Source organism: Nansenia antarctica (genome assembly GCF_963989245.1).
Source record: "Nansenia antarctica genome assembly, chromosome: 4".
NCBI lineage: Eukaryota > Metazoa > Chordata > Actinopteri > Argentiniformes > Microstomatidae > Nansenia > Nansenia antarctica.
Window position 1 is genome coordinate 21997879 of NC_137689.1, and position 14465 is coordinate 22012343.

At 48.9% G+C, this 14465-nt stretch overlaps 1 protein-coding gene across 2 annotated transcripts in view; it reads right to left on the reverse strand.

The window, feature by feature from the left end:
- LOC308155110 (cell adhesion molecule DSCAM-like) overlaps nt 1–14465 on the reverse strand; it is a gene marked incomplete at both ends in the record, with an annotated part of 100597 nt that overhangs the window by 23778 nt on the left and 62354 nt on the right. For both annotated transcript variants that reach the window (XM_080528354.1, XM_080528353.1), the window contains 7 exons: nt 155–283; nt 412–508; nt 987–1183; nt 9052–9231; nt 10555–10674; nt 11071–11349; nt 14115–14390. In XM_080528354.1, the coding sequence (XP_080384480.1) occupies nt 155–283; nt 412–508; nt 987–1183; nt 9052–9231; nt 10555–10674; nt 11071–11349; nt 14115–14390 (1278 nt within the window). The remainder of the gene's footprint in view (nt 1–154; nt 284–411; nt 509–986; nt 1184–9051; nt 9232–10554; nt 10675–11070; nt 11350–14114; nt 14391–14465) is intronic.

Here is a 14465-nt window from a genome sequence, read left to right on the forward strand (position 1 = left end):
GGAGACGCTCCCCTCTCAGCTAAAGAGGGAGACACACGACTAGTACAACAGAGGCAATGAAATCCAGAGGAGGGGATAGGAAGGCCTTTGTGTTTCATGTCATATCCTGTACACTCCAGAGGACTGGGACTGGGGACAGAGGGTTTCCTTGTACCTGACTTGTTCTTGCATTCGATGTCAAAGTTGGTGATCGGGCTGTTGCCATCGAAGCCCATGGTCCAGCGGAGGGCGATGGTCCTGTCCTTGACCTCTCTGATCTCCACCTCCGGGGGGTCAGGGGGCTCTGAGGGACAGCAAAAAGGACACACATGTTGACGCGACGTTACAGAACTGACATTGACGCAATGTAACAATCCCTCTCTCGGAGGGGCTGTGGTACGGCCGCCGTTAGCCGTTAGCCGTTAGCCGCACCTTGCACTGTGAGCTGAATGATCCCTCGGTCTTCACCATAGGAGTTGATGGCATGGCAGGAGAAGAAGCCAGAGTCTTCCCTCACTGTGGGCATGATCTGTTGGGGGGAGGGGGAGAGAGAGTTACATTGGAAAAATGATACTTCCAATTGGGGGGAGGCCGGTGGAGGTAGAAAAGGACCCGGCTCTTTGTAATGAATGGGATGGAATAGGGAATGGCATCAAACACACGAGGGAGAGAAGAGGGGGAAGGGTGTACATTTTATGTCTGGGTGAATGAATTTCATCCTTGAAAATACATCTAATCTAATCTATCATTTGTAGTAAGGCAGAGTACCTCTGATGACAAGCAGTCACCCATAGGTATTACAAACATCCCATGCATCCTAAATGATTTAGCAACGCTGTCACTGGCTTGTTTCACGAAACGTTCATTAAACAGGAGGAGTTAGACGATGCAAAAATAAATGTTTGTCATCCAAGGTCACAAACATTCACAGCCGCCTCAGTTCCATAGGTACACATAATGCAGGATAACCGGACCCCACACTTCCCCCTGGTGGCCGCTCTGCGTACCTGCAGCGTGGAGATGACCTCGTCGGCCACCTCTTTGACGGTCACCACGTAGCGGCTCATCTCGGGGTTGATGATGCGCTCCTCCTTCTCCCAGCGCACCATGATGGGCTTCTCTCCGTGGGCCGTGCAGCTCATCCTCTTCTCCTCCCCCTGCGTGGCCAGAGTGGTGTTGGGGTACGACGTGATCATGGCCGGGACTGGGAGAGGGAGGTAGGGGAGGAGGGAGGGAGGGAGGGAGGGGGGGGGGTTGCGGAAGAGGAACGTTACATTTCAGGAAGAGGAATGTTCCATTTGACCATGAAGCAGGACAGACTCAACATAAATCGCCATAGTCTAGCCATAATCCAATACCACCACAACATCATATTCATACCTGTCACGTGTGAGGTAGGAAGACACAGCAATGACAGTATAATGAATCCCATTGGTCTTAGCTCAAATGACACCTAATTGAGTTAAACCGTCGTACAGCTGACATCAATGGTTATCTATCAACAGTGCTCTGGTTAACATTCTGCAGACAGGGCTGTTAGGTTTGCAGATACAACCCAGCCTGGCTCTCTGCTGCGTTCAGCTGAGAGAGTCTGATGACAACAAGCAGCGTTGGCTTGAATTCTGGGAGTCCCTGTTGGTACAGTATCGCTCTGACAGGACACTAAACACAGCACACTAAACACACACTAACGACACACACGGCTCATTACCCCTGCAATAGTGTGTGTAATGACGCTCTGTTCCTACACACGCTCACGCACGCACAGACACAGACACACTCACACACAGACAGACAGACAGACACACACACACACACACACACACACACACAGACACACAGACACACACACCCACAGACACACACACACACACACACACACACACACACACACACACAGTTCCTGTGATGTGATGGAAAGTGTCAGGCGAGGGGTTGCAGACGTTTAAGCCTCATCTCTTATTCACTCCCCAGCCATTTTGATCTGCGCTCCAGAAAATAACGCTGATTTATTTTGCATGACAACTATGAATTTTTAGTGAGACACATTTGGAATAGTGAGGGGGGAAAAGCCTGAGCCTGTTATAAATGTTACCGTTTTGAGCAAAGGTACCATTTTAACACGTAAGTGGCTCAGAGGTGGTAGATACCAATTTTGACACTCCGCCTGACAGAGACTTATGTTACAGTAGAATGACTGTCACTAACCATGGAAGAACATCTCCATCATAAAGGGCACATTGTACACATTAACATAATATGTTGTCCCATGTGACCTAGTCAGTGTGTGAAACATTATTGCACATATTATTGCACTCTGACATTATTGCACTAGTACCATTGTTACTTATTGTCACTTATTATTACTTTTTATTGAATTGTTCATTGTTTGCTGACTGCTGTCGTTAAGCGTGGAGCAAGACACCAAAACATTGAACTATGTCAGTTACAACTGTATGCCATATAAGTGACACATAACGTTTGATTTGATATGAAACACTAGGTACGTCATATTTAACGTATCTTGCCAAGCCAGTTATACTTTATGTAACACATGGTTACAAAGTGCCAACTAAGGCCCAAAGTGGATTCAGTAAACAAACAGTTGTCAAGGAAACAAGTATGGGAGGGCTCCAATGGCATGAGGTGTGTATGATAGAGAAGGAGCACATCAATCTACTGTGTGTGTATGTGTGTGTGTCTGTACGTGTCTGTGTGTGTGTGTGTGTATGTGTCTGTATGTGTGCGTGTGTGTGTGTGTGTGTATGTATGTGTCTGTACGTGTCTGTGTGTGTGTGTGTGTGTGTCTGTGCATGTCTGTATGTGTGTGTGTGTGTGTGTGTGTATGTGTCTGTGCATGTCTGTGTGTGTGTGTGTGTGGGTGTGTTTGTGTGTCTGCGTGTGTGTGCGTGTGTGTGTGTGAGAGAGAGACAGAGAGAGCAGGCCAGCTGAGTCTGCCCTGAGGCACGTGCCTGGCTGTTTCATGGGCCTGTAATTGCTGTGTTGATGTATTTCTTTAATATCCAGCAGAATTATGGGTACAGGAACAGGGCCCTGGGGAGCAGGGGAAGGAATGACGCATCTACTGGGAGCCTCACACATTAGACATCTACTTGCATTTTATTTCTCACACACAGACAAACAGACAGATACACACACACAAACACACACAAACATCTTTTCGCCATTGTTTTGAACCAGTGCTTGCTACACTCATGAAATTGTACGATTTCATCTTTAAGCATCCATTAGCCAGAGTATCTTTGATAGCCTATCTTCTACAGAACCAGATGTGTATCCCGGAGAGCATAGAAATGGACTTGCCTTAGAGGCACTAGATCTAGGGCTAATAGAAGTATTGACATGTTTAAATGAGGCATACATGTATGGCTGAACAGCCTTTCTCTCTCTCTCTCTCTCTCTCTCTCTCTCTCTCTCTCTCTCTCTCTCTCTCACATACACACACACATGCACGCACGCACGCATACATGCACACACGCACAGTGCACGCTGGGATACTAATGACTCTTATTTCCTGTCCAATCGGGCGAGTAAGTAGACTTTCTAAGTAAAGCCTCTTGAGCCTGTGAGCGCATACATACGCACACGCACACGCACACACACACACACACACACACACACACACACACACACACACACAGCCTCCTCGTTAAAAAGCCATGAAATGCTGATGACCACCAGGAGTGGAGCTGAGGACAGTGAGCGTACGTCAGTAGTGTACACACACACACACACACACACACACACACACACACACACACACATCAAACAGTCACCACACAGTCAGAGCCAATAAGAGACACCGGCAGAGGACCAGCTCCAGCTTCCTCTCTAGCACTGCACAGACATACCTGGCACAGCAAGCACCCGTGTCAGTACAGTACATAGTAGAATATATACTATACATCATAGAATATTCACTATAGGATAGTGAATAGGTTGGTTTCAGGATGCTGTGAATCAAACCTTACAACAACAACAACAACAACAACCACACAGACTGGTCTAGTGGATGTTGTACTGTATGTATAGTACAGTTACAGCAGGCAAAGGGTAGGAGGCTGTGTGTGTGTGTGTGTGTGTGTGTGTGTGTGTGTGTGTGTGTGTGTGTGTGCAGGTAGGAGAGCTCTGCTACTAATCCCCAGCCCAGAGGGCGACCATGATACACAACAGCCTGCAGGGAGATTGTGGGATAGGCTGCTGCTGATATGCTGCTCCCGCGAGACAAAGGCCTCCAAGACTCTCTTTCACCTGGCCAGGTTACCATGCCAACCAGCATCGGACAATCTCCCCCTCTCTCTCTCCCTCCCTCTCCCCTCCCTCTCTCTCTCTCTCTCTCTCTCTCTCTCTCTCTCTCTCTCTCTCTCTCTCTCTCTCTCTCTCTCTCTCTCTCTCTCTCTCTCCATCCCTGCTCTTAGAAAGGGCCATTTATAGTGGCCAGGAATAGAACATGGACCTGCCATTGATTTTCAGAGGAGCGTGATTACACTGTCAGCTGTGAATGTCGCAATGCAGAAACACAAATACACACAGAGGAGAAATGTCTTCATCTGGGGTGTGTGTGTGTGTGTGTGTGTGTGTGTGTGTGTGATTAGTGTTCAAAATTACAAAAAAATAACATGAATTCTTGCTCCATGTTCCATAAATATCCAGGTGTACACAGATTACCGTACTACCTTACTGTATGACTGTATATTAAAACACCCACCCGTATTCCCTCCGAAACACACCGTGTCATATCCCTCTCCCTAGCACGGCCCATGTATCATATCCCTCTCCCTAACACGGCCCCATGTATAGTCCCTCTCCCTAGCACGGCCCATGTATCATATCCCTCTCCCTAGCACGGCCCATGTATCATATCCCTCTCCCTAGCACGGCCCATGTACAGTCCCACTATCCTGGGCTGGAGATATTCCAGGTCAGACAGCCTCAGGCACCAACCCCTCCATTTACCCCCGGCAGTGTGACTGGCTGGCAGGGGAAATGTAGGCCACGGGGCGCCCTGCCTGGCTCAGCGGGCCATGAGGAGGTGACACCAGATCGAGACGAGAACGAGACCAGATCTCTCCCTACAGGAACTTCCCCCCCACCCCCCAGGGCAACCGTGTGAGCAGGGGCCACTGGGGGAGAAACAGTCTAGGTGCAACGAGGGGGGAGGGGGGGGGGTGGTGGTTGGTGGGGGATGGGGTTGGCGATGGCACGAACGATGCCTGGTTCACTGGGCACTGAATGCAATAATTCCCTTAGCTGCACAATTGGCTTGGACATGGAGCCTGATGCTGACTGTATGGCTGAAGACAGGGTGGTCGTGTTGTGAGTGGGAGGGCTGGAGAAAGGGAGGAAAAGAAAGGAGAGGATGAGAGAGAGAGTGGGGGGGTGGGAATTTCACTTCCTGGGTTCTGAGGGACGCCGTGACTGGGAGCTTGACGACGGTGCGACAACCCAATTTTTCTTCAATTAGGTCTAATTGCGCGCGCGCTCTCATCATTGTGTCTCGGTGCGTTATGGGGCTAATGGTCTTAATTGATGTTAATTGGCACTGATAAACATCGAGTGGCTGTTGACACACTTGACTCAATTGCGTGTGTGGAGGTTCAGTCGTTCAGACAGGAGAACTATCACAGGTCTGTCTACAGTACCATATACTGTATAGCATAGATATAGATAGAAGACACACAGGCACACACACATGCATGCACACACACACACACACACACACACACACACACACCTGGTGCTATAGAAGCAGTTTCTGCTGGCTGTCGGTGGCTGTGACAGGGTTCCTATACAGTGATGCATGGTGTGTTATGGGGAGACATTAGCGTACATGCTCAGACACTAATAACAATAAAAGCGTCGCGCTATGACATCACAATAGCAGGAATTCATTTCCCTGCGTGTCCGCCACAATAGCCTCACCAAATGAAATCTGTCTAAGCCACTGAATTAACAGCCTGCTAGGCTGGGATCCTTTTGTAATGGTCCCTGTGCGCACAGTAAGTGTGTGTATGTGCGTGTGTGTTAGTCAGTGAGTGTGTGTGTATGTGTGTGTGTGTGTGTGTGTGTCTGTGTGTGTGTACGCGTGCACGTGCACGTGCGTGGCTGGGTATTTAATGTCTCCAGAATGTGTGTATTGGTCGGTGCATGTGTATGTGTGTGCGTGCGTGTAACCTATACTTGTGCATGCGTCTGCTGTTTCTGTCTACCTATCTGTCTACCTATCTATGAGGCTATGCCCTTCTCAGTGTCAGTATGACCCAGGTAAACCTGTGTGTGTGTGTGTGTGTTACTGACCACACACACACACACACACACGTAAGACAGGAGATCATACGGTACGTCACATGACCACTTTAGCGGCTCGTTGCTCCCCGTGTTTCTCTAATTGCCTCCTAAGCCTCTTAAGTGGCCCGCTCCTCCGCCGGTGTCATATGGCCCAGATAAACAACACACACACACACACACAGGGCGTACACCACCACCGCCGCTGCTGCTGCAGCACGCGCCACGCCTGTGGAGGCGGAGGGGGGGAGGCCAGACACCGTCTGCGGTTCTGGGACCAACGACAGAATGTAACGCTACACCCGTCAGGCGAGGAGAGGAGCGGCCCTCTCTTTCTCCGGGTTAATGAGGGGTCTCGTCTGTCGCAAACAGAGCGGGGGCCGTCCGCCCTGAGACATGGGGATTCAGGGCTCCCGGGGAGGGTCGGGTTACAGAGAGAGGGGGGGGGGGGGGGGGGGGGGGGGGGGGGGCAGAGAGCAAAGAGCAGGACCGCACAATGATCACAACAACAACCTGACACCCACTGGAGCTGAGGGAGTTATAGTAGCTGACACACACACACACGCATGCACGCACGTGTGCAGCCAGGCAGGCACGCTACCCACCCACAAACACACATACACACACTCACACACACACATGTGCAGTCAATCAATAACAATAGTGTATCTGTGACCAAAACACACTCACTGTAGGAAAGAACACTTACAGATAACACGCCCAAGCAATCACATGGAGGTCAATTCTATCATAGAACCATTCCTGGATACTGTCCAGCACATGATGACTGCATTATAATGAGTGGGTACTATAATGAGATACTGCATACGGTACAGACAGACAGACAGACAGACATGATGAAGGAGCTGTGTTTGGCTCAGACAGACAGAGGGACACTCTACAGGGAGGCCTCTGCTCTGGCTAGATAACAGCTACAGGGATATAAGCCCCGAAACGGCGTGTGAGTGTGATCTGAAATGAACACACAAAGCCCAGTCATGGGGGAACAGCAGGACATCTCACACACATACACATGCATGCACACACACACACACACAGTGCATGCATGTGCACACACAGGCCCAAACAAGCACACATCGCCTTTTAATTAAAGACATTTATCGCTATACTTTCTCTGACACAGCACAATGTTTGAGTAATAATGTTTTTATTGGTTCATTCATGTACCCAATTTGAAACACAATCTCAACCTCTCTTTCTCTCTCCCCCCTCTCTCTCTCTCTCTCTCTCTCTCTCTCTCTCTCTCTCTCTCTCTCTCTCTCTCTCTCTCTCTCTCTCTCCCTCTCCCTCTCTCTCAGAAACAAGAGAGAGAGGGAGAGAGAGAGAGAGAGGGAGAAAGGGAGAGAGAGATAGATGATAGTAATCTAGCAAGTATTTCTATAGCTTCTTCACTTCACCTGAGGAGGGCAGTGTTCATATTGGAGAAACATCATAGTACAGTACAGTGCTGTGGGTTGGAGCAGCAGATTGAATGAATGGAGGAGAGCTTGCAGGGACCTCAGGTTTGATTTGCTATCCAATTGTTATTGTTTTACATGCTGCACAAGGGTCCATGTGTGAAATTGTGCATACAATTTTGCAAATGTCTGATTCTATTACATACATAGCACTGTAGAAGAAACGTTGGGACCCATAATGTCTTACCACAGAAGAATCAGAACCTCACATCTATGGTGTGTGTGTGTGTGTGTGTGTGTGTGTGTGTGTGTGTGAGTGTGTGTGTGTGTGTGTGTCCTTGTCTTACTACTGGGTTCTGATTGCTAGCGACATGATGTGGCGGGGGTTGTGGCTCTCACCATTCTGGAGGCAGGCACGCACGCACACACACACACACACACACACACACACACACACACACACACACACACACACACACACACACACACGTGAAGAGAACGAGGAGAGGCAGAGGGGGTGGAGACTGAGGAACAGACGCTATCACAGACAGAGGAGGAAGAGGGGAGGAAGATCTAGAGTAGAGCAGGAGAGAGAGGGAGGGGGCGGGGGAGGGGTGATATGGTAACCCCCCCCCCAGCTCTGTTTTCCACATGGCAGACTCAGCATGCATACAGAGTTCATGGAGCTTAATGGAGGGGAGCTAAGTCCTTGGCTACTCAGCGGATAAACGCTTGTGTTTTCTCCGAGAGCGGTGCGGCCGGGCCGGCTGCTTCTGTGGGATGCGCTCAGGCAGAAAGACACAGGGAGGTGGTGCTGGTGCTGGTGGCGTCACTCCGGGGGGCCTTACTGTCACTGAGCCCGACCCCCGGTGAATCAACTTAACCCTCCGCCATTTGACCCCACCGAACACAGAGCACCCCCCGGACCACCATCATGTCTACTCAGGGGGTCATGGAAAGCTGCTCATATGAATGGCATACTGATGGTATTTACTGTATATATGACCAAGACTATGTGGATCTTTTAAAGGCCTTGGCTAGTACCTAATACTGTAATGGAAGGCCACACACTCCAGCTACGCACCTGGAATGAAAATGGCCGTTTGTTATGCAACAACGATCAGATATTGTTGTCAGGGAGGCTTCTGGGCCACAAAATGGCCGCCAAAAATGGGTGGAGTGGGGACCAACAGTTACTGCTTCCTGGGTCACTGATGTTGACACCCTCTACTTATATACTGTACTATAGAGTGCAATTTATTTTTTCTGAGGCTCAAAGTCACAGGACAGGGTATGGAGGGGGGGCGGGGGGGGGGGGGGGGTCTGGGTGGTCTTCCATTGTACTTACTTTTGACGTTGAGGTACATGGACTTGCTGACGTCGGCTCCCACGTCGTTGCTGACCTTGCACAGGTAGTAGCCGCTGTCCTCCTCCAGCACGTGTTTGATGAGCAGAGAACCGTTCACCAGCACCTGGATCCTGAAGCCGGAGTTGAGGGCTATGGGCTGGAACTGGGGAACCCCGGCACCTGAGAGAGCACACACACGTACACACGTACACACACACACACACACAGACACAGACACAGACACAGGCAAACGCACACGCACACGCACACGCACACACAGACACAGGCAAACGCACACACAGACACAGACACAGACACACACACACACACACACACACACGGAGATGGAGAGTTTGTCAACAACGGTAACATCTCACACTGATTAAAAGGGTTATCATATTAGCTGCAACACTGTGCTATGCCACTTGACTGGCAAACAGGTTTAACATGTTAATCATTTCACCCATCATCATTGTATTAATCATTGGTATTAATGTCTCCCATTTCTCTAGCACTGTGACTGCCTCTAGTACTTACTCTTATAGAAAGTCTTGCGATGATTTTGATGTGTTTCACTTACTCTAGGAGAATGTACTTATTGTCAATTGCTCTGTATAAGAGTGTCTGCTAAATGGAAACAAATAAGCCGACCTAGCTGCTGGAGTTCATCACATCCCACGGCACACATTAGTATCATATAAACACTGTATTAGGCATTAGCCAAACTGTTGGAGTGATTAGGATTAGAGTTATGTTTAGTTTAAACACTCTGCTGGCGGCTAGTGAGCAATACCCGCTCTTGTAGTATGTTGTACTTGACTTGAATGGTTTCCATCAACACCATCTCCAATATCAACTGTAGGGGAATATACATGTAGATTGTGAAGTTGTAAGAGGTTGAAATACTGGCAAATGCAGTAATTGCCAATAATAATCGTATATGTAAAAAAATAAAATAAACACTTGAAAACCCTGTTCGTGTTGTTATCCGATATATACAGTATGTCTATAATGAACAGAACTGTAAAAACCGGATGCGTTACATGTATAAAACTGCAGTACATGCAATACAAATATATATTTTTGGATAAGCTCTTTCATATACACGGCGGTTTTCTTCTCTCGCTCCTGCTGTTTGTGTTGACTCTCAGCATTCAACCTCAAGGCGGTGGCCAGTTTGTTTACTGTGTGGGCTTTCATAAGCGGATGCTCCTCCATAAAAAAAGAAGATTGCCTTGAGGACAGACAATGTTGTTTTTGCAATTCAGCGAGAGAGTAGACATGCGAGATACACGGCTAACAGAAAAACAACTCTGGTCTCAACCATAAACACAATGTATCATACAGCTTTCTTACTGGTTGTAATAGGAGACCGTTACTTATGTAGGAGGGCAGTGAAACACTTTCTTTGTTCACTACAATATATTTGATTAAAGTTGCTCTTTTTTCACGGGCGTGACGTCATATCCCAGAGTCTACCTTTAATGTGCCGTGTGTGTTTACCTTTAGAGTACTTCCACACGATGGTGGGGACGGGGTAGCCTTCTGCAGAACAGTTGAGGATCACAGCCTTGCCGTAGATGCCGTCCTGGTCCTTGGGCTGCACCACAAACTTGGGAGGGACTGGGCGAGGAAGAAGATGAGACTAATGGTCATGGACTGGTCAGGGTTCATGCTCATATTCAGGATCATCAGATCATTCTCAGACCTCCCCCTACACATGTTATTTATTTTCTCCCTGTATAGACATTCTTTGAAGAAACCTTTTGGGTTCCTTGTACAGTAGAACCCTTTTAGATTCCATGTAGACCCTTTTGGCTTCCATCTAGAACCCTGTGGAACCGGTTCAACATGGACCCCAAAAGGGTTTGACATGAAACCCCCTTCAGGAACGAGTGAAGAACCCATTTTGGGAGGGTGCTAGCTAGATTTAAAAAAAAGAGTTTACCTCCTCTTTCCACCAACACACCCAGTCCTCTTACCCCCTCCCCTCTCCCCCATCCCCCCACACCCCCTCACCCCTGACGATGAGCTGGCTCTGGTGCTCCACGGCGGCCGCCTGGTTGCGGGCGATGCAGGTGTAGTTGCCGTTGTGTTGCAGAGACAGGTTGGAGATGCGCAGCGAGCTGGTGAAGTCGATGTTGTCGATGGTGACGCCCAGGCTGGCGGGGATGGGCCGCCCGTCCTTCTGCCAGGTGATGAAGACGGGCTGGTCGCCCGACATCACCACGCACGGGATGAACACCCGCTGGCCAATGGAGAAGCGAGGGAACTCAAAGGGGTGGATGGCAGGAGGCACTGTGGGAGAGGCGTGTAAAAAAAAGGGTAAGGGCATTTCTCATGTCTCAGACACACAATGAAGCTAGCCTTGTTTTATGTGTACATTATGGCTTCTATTTCTGATGTCCTTCTGTTTCTACCAGGGACATTAAGGACAATTACAGGAAGTGATTCCTATACAATACAGGTACATGACAAAACATTTAAAAAAGTAGTAGTGCGTACAGGTGAAGATGTCAGGTTTAGACAATATAATACCAGTTAGAGCCACTTCAGAAAACCTTCTCTGGCAACTCAACAGTCATCACACCTTATCACCTCATCAATACCGAGGCTTTGCACTGTGCAAAGCAGGTATGGGAGAAAAAGTCATTACATTTCCACATGCTGAGAGGCTGCATTCACACTCAAATAACACTCATTTCCTAACAGCACAATCATGGCTGCTCTCTCTCTCTCTCTCTCTCTCTCTCTCTCTCTCTCTCTCTCTCTCTCTCTCTCTCTCTCTCTCTCTCTCTCTCTCTCTCTCTCTCTCTCTCTCTCTCCTCCCTCTCTCTCTGGGGACACTGTAGCCATCGTGAGAAACAGATGCTTTGGAGAATTAATGATTTAAAATAACATTGGAATAAGCGGCACTTCAGCGCTTATTTAATTCACAACAAAGTAGGCATAATGGGCTCCTGGGGATTCCCCTCGGCAGCGGCGGAATGCTAAGCAGCCGAGAGGCAAATTAGCCGGAGCGGAATGGCGGCGGAGGCTTTGTCTAGGCTGCGTGATTTACCCCTCGCACCCTCGTTAACGCGCCACAGACCCGCGAGAGAGGGGGATTCGCCCGTCCGGCTGATGCTTCAAATTATGCAGCGTCATTGAGGAAACGGAGCCATCTGAGGTTATCATCTACGCCTGGCACAGCCAACAGTGGTAGCTGAACATATGCTGGCTAGAAGGTAGTGCTTGGGCATCAGCGACAGAAGGGAGTTTGTGTATCATGGGATATGCGGTTTGATCCATACTTTGGTTTTGTTACCCATTTTCTTGTAATAGCAATTGTAAGCCTATATGTTGTAATGCTATTTTTCTATCACCATGACCTTTGTACATGAAGGAAAAGGTCAGGGTGTCTGGGATTCATGAATGGAAACCTCTTAACCATCAGATTGGATGTGCTCAGGCTGTAGTCGCACTAGTCGCTTTTTAACTGTTGTGCCAGTCAGGGCTGGACTGGGACAAAAATTAGGCCCTGCCATGTGGCTCAGACCGGCCCAACACAATCGGTCCGACACCGCCGATCAACATGCAGTCTGTTGAGTATACCATTTGTAAAACCCCCTATAGAGCGGAGTAAGTGACATGGACAGCAAGTATACCAATGCAAGTGTGAACCAGTGTACTCACTCACTGTTGACGTACTCCACGGTGATGAGACATGGCTGCTGTATCTGTAGTAGGCCTAGCCCCCACAGTCGATCCAGAGAACATATCTGTCAGTTTCTGACATTTTGAGGCATCCTCTGCTAGCTTCTTACTTTTTTCTCCCTACTTTTCTGGGCACCCCCTTTCACTATCTTATCTACGAACATGACACTGCACTTGGGTTGTCGGCCGAGGGATCAGAGTGGGGGAGGGGGCCGATGGACAGCAGGGCCTAAGCATGTGATTGGGCCAGCCCATGTGTTAGTATAAACGGGGGCCGCCGCTTGATTCAGTGCTAGTTGATGCCGCGCTATTTTGGGCCGCGCTAGTTTGGGGTCGGCCGCGCTAGTTTTATATATATACTGTATATATCTATCTATCTATATCTATATCTATATATTTTTTATTATTATTATTTTTGGGGGGGGGGGCGGCCCGACCGGCCCAAAACTAGCGCGGCCCACCTGCCAGCGGGCAGGTAGATTGTATGGCCAGTCCAGCGGTGGTGCCAGTGCATGCCAAGGCTTACTAGTGGCTAGCTAGTGCTAAAAGCCTGGAGCTTCCAGCCTAGTGAACAAGCCCATTTGAAGAAAAACAAAATGGACTGGGCTTTCTAGTATTGTTTGTTTACATTCAGCAGTGCTAGTGACACCTCTAGCAAACATTTTGAATGCTCCGGGTTCCCAACAAGTTCTTATAACTTGCATTTTATGACAATTGTATTTGTAAACTGCTGTTCCAATCCATTTGAGTGTGTAGTTACAGCGAGCTAACTTGGATTACGCTTGGCATCCATCAAGTTCGCTAGCTAACTAAATCACTTGGTTGATAAGAACATCCCGCACTCGCTCTAAACCGCGCCCCTATCCCCGTTTGGCCTCATAAGGACCAGGGGGGTAGAGGAGGCTAAAGCTGGAGGAGCGATTGGCTGGAGGCCTGAGAATCAATTGGCCTCAATTGGCCAGCTTTCACTGGGGACTATATCTTTCATTGAGCTGTTCCAATTTGTCACTGTGACAGAGATACATACAGTATGCAATAAGCACCTGAGACAAGTAAGGATTTCAAGGCTTATCCTCTAGGCAGCACTGCATGTGCCCCCACACTACAGACAGTTAGCAACAGATTTTTATTTATTTTTTTTGGGGGGGGGGAATCCTCATATGAACATTGTTCAAAGAGAAGTTGACATGGTGTGAGGGGGGGGGGCGTACTGTATGTCCCCCTCTTGGCGCTGGGGTATAGAACTATACAGGAGAGAAAACACGTCTTCCTCAGTGCCCTAAGTATGTTCATACAGCCATGTGTGGACTGAGTGTGACAGAGATAGCCCTGGGTGGTTGAGTGTGCAGTGTGCAGTCGAAGCCTACCTTTGACACTGACATGCACACTCTGTGTGGTGGAGAGCTGCGGCTGCAGCAGCACGTTGCAGGTGTACTCCCCCTCGTCCACGTCTTTCTGCACGTCGTACAGCTTCAGCGTGCCGTTGTTCTCGAACGCCCGTTGGCGGTGGTTGTAGGGGAGCAGGTTGGAGTCCTTGTACCACTTGATGGAGTAGTACGGGTAGCCAATGACGCGGCAGTGGATGTACATGTCCCGCCCAGCGATGGCCGTGAGGTTTTTCATTGGTCGTATGCTGGCAGGCCCTTAAAGGACACAGAAGAGATGTACCTCTCTTAAAATGATTTTGAGGTTGGGAAAATGTGGAAATTAAGAAGTGT